Source organism: Apis florea, unplaced genomic scaffold (assembly GCF_048593485.1).
Source record: "Apis florea isolate Af1SG1 unplaced genomic scaffold, ASM4859348v1 contig_3367_pilon, whole genome shotgun sequence".
Taxonomy (NCBI): Eukaryota; Metazoa; Arthropoda; class Insecta; order Hymenoptera; family Apidae; genus Apis; species Apis florea.
The window spans coordinates 624,262-633,160 of record NW_028256746.1 but is presented as its reverse complement, the minus strand read 5'-3'; the positions used below and the strand labels follow the sequence as shown (position 1 = coordinate 633,160).

General features: G+C 33.4%; 1 protein-coding gene across 1 annotated transcript; it reads left to right on the top strand.

The window, feature by feature from the left end:
* Positions 1 to 4,421: 4,421 nt before the first annotated feature.
* LOC105736004 (uncharacterized) lies at positions 4,422 to 7,138 on the top strand. Its single transcript, XM_012488995.3, has 2 exons — positions 4,422 to 4,778; positions 6,164 to 7,138. Exons 1-2 carry the CDS (start codon positions 4,422 to 4,424, stop codon positions 6,485 to 6,487), a joined length of 681 nt encoding a protein of 226 aa, XP_012344449.2. The 3' UTR covers positions 6,488 to 7,138.
* Positions 7,139 to 8,899: the final 1,761 nt, after the last annotated feature.

The following is an 8,899-nucleotide window of genomic DNA, read 5'->3' as shown; positions in this document are numbered from 1 at the left end:
GGCGAAAAAGTAGAATTTTCGATAGTTTTATTCCGTTCAAATGTATTTAACATCGTAACATCGCACGATCTACGATCATCGTTGCGGACTAACGCGCTTGAAATTTTCATTCATTATATTATATTCATATATTATATTATATATTCCGTGCGTGAAAAGACAAGATGGTAGAAAATTTGCGTATCGAAACATTATTAAATCGACGCGTAAGAAAATGCGACGAGAGTTGAAATTAGAAATTAGGGAAAAGACAAGATAGTAGAAAATTTGCGCATCATATTATTGCATAAATCGATGCGTGGAAAATGCGACGAGTTAAAAGAGTTAAAAAATTAGAAATTAGGGAAACGTTAAAAGTGAAAGTCGCGATAATCACGTAGATCGCTTTGCCCTTACTCTTAGTAAATATCAAATAGAAAATTTGTTCTGGGGAAACTCTTCGCATTGCACGCGATTCTGACACGATAATAATATTCGATACTTGACCAATCGTGACTGGTTACGAATAAAGCGTATTTATATCGAGAGGAAGCCCAATGATTATATATCGAGAATGATTTCGAAACGAAAGTGTGCGAAAGTGACGATGATGTGCCGTAAACAGTCATCGATATTAATCACCGAACAGACGATTCGTCAAACTTTATTTATTGTAGCTTTAACGTAAGCAGACGAAAGCTTAATGTCGTTTAGCTGTGATATCTTTGAGCGTACGCGGACGTACAGAGTTCCTACGTTTTATACATAGGCGCATTATATATTTGTAAGTAACGTGCGTTTACGCGTACAATACGTACTTAGATTTAATACAATTATTTTTCTTTTTTTTTTTCTTTTTTTCTTTTTTTTATTCCACTTTTCTCCTCCAATTCGTAGAATCTCGTCCTATCGCGAACATGACAAGTTTATCTTAATTTTGCTTCGTTTTTCACTTGCTTTCCAACGTACACGACGATACTTATCGGAATGGAACCGTTTAACGAGACATTTTTCTCAATTTTCCCGTTCCCTTAATTCCGTTCCGTTATTTGGGCCAGATAATGAAACGACGGTTTCTTTGAAATACGAATAATATACGAGGGACCAATTGTTGCGATTCGTATTCGCGCTGAAGATACACGCGATTCGAGCCACCGTGTTTTTCTTCGTTAGAACAGAAATGTATTTGTATTAAAGACAATCAATGTTTTTGTATCGAACCGGTATTTAGCTAATACACATTGTACTTTAACTTTTAGATATTTTTGTACTTGGTATTCACACATGACGTGATACTAAACATTTTATACACGCACACTTAGTAATTAAGGATTTCACTTGCATTTTTATCAAGTATACGTAGTAGGTATATTTATTATGGCGTACACGTAGGCGTACATAATGTTACGATTTATTTATTATATCACGTTACCATTGCATATAATTATTTATTGTCATTTCTATACTTATGTAATCGTTTTGAAATAAATTCGATGTTTTTGTATTGAACAGTGATTCGGCTTTTATATTTCCTCAATTTATATATATACGATACATAGCCTTTTAAACATTCTATGTTGTGTTGCGAGTTGCAAAATTTTTGTTTACGTGCAATACCGGAATTTAATAAATTGTATCAGGCTTTTATAAAACGCGCATTCATCTTTAATCAGTCGACGATCGTTATTGATACTGTCCAGAGAGTTGCGTAAAGATATGTTACATGATAATAACGTATTCGAGTAATTGTAATTGCGTAGATTAGTAATAAATATATTTATTAAAAAAAAATAATAATAATAAAATAATAAAAATTCTGAAACAATAAATTTATCGGTATAGTATCGAAATTTATTATTTCGAATAACGTGAAAAAAGATCAGAGTTCATTTGAATAAAAGATGAATCGACTAACCGGAAAATTAAATAATTTATTTATAAATATCGAACGTATAGACTTGATACGAATACGTTTAATCGATACATGATTAATAAATTAAATTAACAGTTATTTTGATTTTACTTTTTGAAGATTGTAATTATTATTATTATTATCATTATCATCATTATTATTATTATTATTATTATTATTATTATCATTACGATAAAACAGACAATTTATATTAAATTGAAATATAATAATTTTCAATGAATCGTATGTTATTTACAATATTAATTTTCGATAATGTAAAATATTACTGATAATTATTGATCGAAACTTTTTGCCATTGTATTTAATTTTATGTCGAGCTCTTCGGATCCTTTGTCGAAAAATAGCCCCAACAACGGATCCCCGACAGTATCAGGCGTACACGAACGGTAGGAAAGTTGTAATCTATATTCATTACTATTTCCGCACTCGTAAATGTTTGTACGTAACAATTTTTCAATGTATCGTTTAAATATTTTTTTCAACATTCCTTATTTACAATATATAGCGGTATATCATTACCAACTTGATAAAATCGATAAAATTAAACACGAGCAATGTTATATTACATACATGATACGATAACGTTTGTAATTGTCCGATGGACAGGAAGTACAAAGTCTTTCGTATTTATCAATTCAGCTGTAATATCTAATTCTATCTTAATTTTGCCATTACCGATTTGTTTTATCCGAAATTACTGCGGTAACACGACATTAAAAAGATATGTGAACGAATCTGTTGTTTGTTTCCTTTGGATCCTCTTGATACGCGCGATTATACCCGGAATAACCGATCGCGTTGATTTAATCATCTCGTGTGAGAAGATCCAATTTTAGTTCGATAGATCCGCCGACGGATCTAATTATAACATCACCATATATGGTAGATGTCCAACGTACTACCATGTACCATATGTCAAGCGTTGGTACGCTGAAATGCGTACGCTGTGAGTAGACTTCATTCACTAGTTTTTATGCACATGCTCGACCTAATCGTTCAGCTGTCGATGCAAAAGTATTGACACATTTGACGTCAATTTTTCCCATCGCTTTCTTACGTATTCGTATCATTCTTTCGTTCCTTTTTGATATCTCGCAAATATCCATGGTTCAAGCTTTGTTTTCCTACAAAATCTAGCTGATACGTTTCATACACAATGTCGAAACGATTCTTTCTAATTTTATTCAAGATAATATCACCAAGGATATTATTATTTTAATGTAAACGATAAATCATGCATCGAATTATGAAAGGATCCTATATTTCGCGCGATGCGAAGTCTTCGATTTTCGAAATTATAAACGCCAGTATTTTTTATTTTGCCTAACGCGTAACTAGATTTCCGTAAAAATTGTTACGATATCTGATGGATTCGTGAATGAAAATGCTCGATGACAGATTATGATCGCCGATTTCTCGAAGAAGAGACATCCAGAGATATAATATCTCTGTAATAATATCTATAATATCTATATCTATAAATCTAAAAAACCTCGAGAAAGTACGAAATCCATAGATTAATATTACTTATTAATTTTAGTAAACACATCATACGGATAAATTTAGATAGAGATGTGATGTTGTCCTGTTCTCTTAATGAAAAATCGAAAGGTCGCTAAAGATTAGAAAGGTTATTACGTGATTTAAAAAGAAAAGTAATGTATAAAACATTTTATAAAACGAATTATAAAAATGGAGATCAGAAAATTCTTTAAAAATCGTTGTCCATCGAAAATTTCTCTATATAAATTACAGTTTCAAGATTGGAAAAAGTTCGAGATCCCTAAGATTTCCACAATTCCTAGAAAAAGGAAAAGATTTTGCACTCGTGAGAGATACGATCAACGCTAGTTTTCGATGTGTTTTTCCTATAAATATAATAATAATAATTGAATAATTGTATAAAACAAAAAAAAAAAATAAAAGATTTCGCGAGATAATTCGTCATCAATTGAGGGAAGGAGAGTTTGGAACGATGACGAGAATTAAGATTGTTTACTTTTTAATTTCTGCCGCAACGATACATTCAATCGTCGTCGCACCGATTAATTCGATTAATTGAAACTCGGTGAATACCCGCAATACTGCACTTGACACTACTACCAACTATAAAAAATTATTTGAGAACAAGCTGTTTCGTGAGATTACGTGGACGTATTTTTGAAAAAAAAAAAAATCGTTTCGAAGAAGAAGACTCGGATGTGATTTCACGAGTTTATTGAAACGGCTAAAAAGTTCGACAAAATATAAGCCGTCATCCCACCGTCCAACTTGCGTAGGTACGTTTGATTGTTTACACAATCTCATATATAAGAAGCACGAGAGTTTGACAATCTCAGTTCACGATCTCACGCCAATCGGTAACATCGCTTTAACGAAATCCTTCCTTTTGGTCAACGACTGATAATAATACGCGCTGTTTACAATTAATTATAATTTCTAATCTAATTGAGTAATTCAGTATCGTAATTTGTAAGAAAAACTTATAAAAATCTATTGAATCGCAAAGATGTTCGCTTCGCGTAGTTATCTGTTGATCTCGATACTCGCTGTTGCATCTGGTGCACCCAAAATACGGATCAAATCGAGCATACCAACTTGGTATTTACCGTGTGGCGAGATCCTAGAAATCGACGAGAGCAACGAAGAAGCTAGCACGGATGTGGACGTAAAACTTTACGTACAGAGGCTTAAGATTCAGCACAATTTGACTCTGAGCAACTATTTACTTCAAGACTACGACTACCTGTACGAGAAGGTACGGATCGGTGTTAACGAGCATCAGTATATCCCGAACTGGGTTCCTGGCAAGAGAGATGCGAACGCGATGAAAAGGCGGATCAAGTCCGCTTTAAGCCCACAAACGGTGAGTGCTGTTCGTTTATCCTACGTACATTGATCGTGCGAAATCGTTCCATTCAGATTTTCGTTTGAACCTTTGATCCTCTTAAATGACGGTTGACTGATCATATACATTAAAAACAATTTCTTTATTTATAAAAGTGTGTTACGAAAAGTGAAGGTAAAACAAATTTTTTTCCTCGAAAAGCAGAAAATTAAGTCAAACCACTTTAACGACTCCGTTATTAACCGGCGAAAGAAGTAGAAAATCGACGTCGATCGACGTTTCTCGAAAATGTTAAAAATTCTAAAAATTATAAACCGATAAAACAGTTAAAAATAATAGAAAAATTTGAAAAGTTTCCCAGATATTGGAGACGATTGGAGAAAGAAAGCATATATCCTATTTATCCTGCGAATCGTCTCCTTCTTCAAAGCATGCGATTAATAATTAATTTGCATCGCTCGTTAATTATGATCCTCGTTTAAACGGTTAATTTAACGGCGTTTAAGCTTGCATAAATATTCATGGAGCGTGGAAAGCGGGGTAAACGGAAAGAAGGGAGGCGCGAACAGAGTGGCGGGAACAGGTGAGAGAGAAGGTGGTCGCGCGTATTTTCACCGGCACGGCCAATTGACCGAGCACATCCCGATGTTGCAATTAATTAACGCAACGTTAAATAACAAATTTTAATGAGACGGTAATTATTATAAAGTAGCAGGGAAACAGAAGCATGCGCGACTGTTCGGCTGTTTGCGCGCGCAATGCAAGTTCGCGGGTGTACACGGTTGCTCATGTTAGCCGGGTCGGGCGGCTGCGTAATCAAGCTTGTTCTCAGCTACGATGCGTGCACACTGATAACGCATCCGTGATAACGTACAGGGTATTCTCAGATGTTTACCGCGGTTCGCTTATTTTTTTTCCTTACACCAGCACGTTTCACCAGTCGATTATTTTCAACGACGCGACGAATGCTTGTCTTCTTTTTTCATCTTTCGTTGAAAAAAAATTTCGAGATATATATATATATATATATATATATATATATATATATATATATATATATATATATTTATACACGATAGATAGATTTATTTTGTGTTTAATTCACGAAGGAAAGTGTGATTCGAATTAATTACCGTATCATTAATGATTACAATATTTTATTTATGATTACGTAATTGTGATTAATGATTTTAGTAATTACAGTTTAATTTTATTCTTTTAATCGAATTCTACCATCAGATCGAATAGAATTATTTTGAATTCTTTAATAAAATTATTTACGACATGCAGATCAATCTGAATAATTTTGAGCAATGAATATTTATTATTTAATAATATAGTTCGCGATGTTCAATGTTGCGTTAAGTGATTGACGGAAAGTGAGATAATAATTTTTCTTATAGATCGTGAACCACTTTCCAAAGCTACACGAGGACCTTCAGAAGTTTGCGGTAGCCTTCGAGGAATTGGTGGAAGACGAGACGAATCCGAAAATTTACAATGCTCTTCAAACAACGCAGATCGCCATTAAGAGTTTGCTGTGCGAAGTAGAAATCACTATCATGGATCTGCCATATCTTCGGATTCCATCGCGAGTGGAAAGGAGTATCATGAGCAACGTGGAAAGAGAGCCCGTGGACGAAACTAGAAGACTTGTTCGTGACTGGGGTATACTTCTCAAATACAGAGATTACCTTCATGCCTGGAAGCGCATTTTTGATTATTGACCAGCGCCAGAAGAAACGTTCGATAATATTATACGGTATTCGAATCCTATCGGAAAAAATATCGAGTATTACGTTTGTGACGATACAGTATTGAGGAAAATAATACGATGATTGCAACAAAATTGATCGAGAAATATACGACACTTATCGAGTGCGATCAATGAAGAGAAACCAAATCGTGTCACAATATATGCATGACTGGACACCAATGAATACAATTGTGATAACAGAAATTAGAGATCGTTGCGAAACGACTCAAATGACATCGCATTACTTAATTTATTTATTCGCGAATTTATTTATTACGATCACACATTGTGCATTAGCGTTAATATTTATTATTTATTGACAGAATTATTTATTTGTCATATTTATTGATAACAATTGTACCTTTCGAACTATTTGTTCAAAGGCGATTTGACAACTTGTGATAATTATTTATTTAAAGAAATCATTATATCTTCCTGACAAATGATTACTATTAATAGATAAGAAATATCAGTGAAAGACAATAATTGATTTTTACATTGTTTAGTATTATCGAATAAGTAATAAGTGATATATTTATACATGCATATCATATTTAATAATTTATTATTATGTTTTACGTTATATATTTCATAATAAAATAAATAAAATTAAGAATTAAAAGTAATTGTTTCTTCTCTTACCTACATTACATTGCAATGTTAAGTATTCTAAATTCTTTCCGAAAGATGGCTCTATAAAAGACAATTTATCAAATATGAATGAAATAAAGAACTGACACCATCCAATACATTTTCTTCCTCTATTTCTCCTTTTACCATTTTCAAGGTTATTAAAGTAATAAAGAATGTAATTATAATATTGCAATAAATAAGTGTTTTATAATAATGAATTTAATAAATTGTAAAACATTATATTACGTCGATAAATTAATTAATAAAGAGAACTACTCGAGCCATTATTGATATAATAGTACATGACTTTGCCCGCTAAACTATCTATTAGAATTTTATTAAGTATTTTGCTGAACATTAGTTATATATCGCATGTTCTAACATACCGACTTTAAGGAACGTTTGCTACGCCATCTAGCGTACAATAATCCAAGTAATAAGTACACCAAACTTTTTGAAGCTAATGCCATGATTTACTGTTTTAAATCTGTCTAGAAATTTAAACTAATTTATAAATGTTTTTTTACTCAACAAAAGTCTAAAAGTAATCCATCTATGCAAAAACTTAAAGATTATACTAATAGAATACGATATCTTTTTACACAACATTAATTCAAACCATAAATAATTTCTCGTAACAAATAAAGAAACTCTAATACAACTCTAATTCAATTCGTTATTGAACAATTGCAGCGTTAATAAAAAACTGCGATGCTTATGATGACTGGATCAGGATGTTGTTGGCATGCAACCGACACAAATGACACAATAATATTATGTATTATTACTAAAACGAGCATAGTGACAAAATAGTAACAATGACTTCCCATTCTTTGGACCCAGACAAGATCCAAAAGATGAGAAATCATTCGTTGCAGCCCTCTTCGTGACAGTTTGTCGGGCCTCTTCGGTCTTCCTCCTTCGGGCGCGATGCCCGCTGAAACTTAAATCTAGGCTCGAGATTCACTAATCGTAAACGAAAGAAAAAAAAAAAGCCAACGATCGCAATGATCGTTCTCCGTAGACGCGCAGAATCTCGAGCGCAACGTTCGTTTCGAAAGCAAATCGCGACCGCGACCGCGAAATTCGAAAAATCGATGAGCAAAGTCAGATTGACGAGTGACATCTGTCGTTCATTCGTCTCAGCTTCGCTTTCGATTTCTCAAATTTTATTCCCTGAAACAGATTGTCACGCGAAAACGCGCCTACCCGATCAGAGACTGTGACAACCTGCCCGGCCCTACCTACTTATAATTAAACAGACACACCAGAAGTATGCTACCTATCCTACCTAGCCCTATATTTAAAAAATGGCAAAACAGGCATACCAACACACACATTCTACGATTCTCACGCATAACACTCGGGCGCAAAAGCCTACACTAGGGAAAGCGTCCCGGGACGCCTCCGACACCCGAGCTTGGCACGCTGCTCGCACACTCTAACTTTACGTACCATTTTCCTGAAATCGACTGACGATGGCTAGCGATCATTGCGTGAAACATGACGAAAATACGTTTTAATAAATTGTAATTAATTTCAATATTTATAATCAAAGATGAAAGAAATAGCTAAATGGTTAAATTTCCATTATTGTAATTTGAGATTAAAATGCTACTATTTAGTAATGCTACTATTTATTGTTATATTCGTAATTTTAATTACGAATGTGATTATATATAAATTAATTGAATTAATAATGAAGAAAATAATAATTGAAACGACGCAATTCCACAGCCTAACCACACAC

Bases quoted from the DNA above. Each gene is read 5' to 3' on its own strand.
- LOC105736004 (XM_012488995.3), top strand. From the start codon at position 4,422: ATGTTCGCTTCGCGTAGTTATCTGTTGATCTCGATACTCGCTGTTGCA. The intron at 4,779-6,163 runs GTGAGTGCTGTT...TTTTTCTTATAG, and splicing joins CCGCTTTAAGCCCACAAACG to ATCGTGAACCACTTTCCAAA.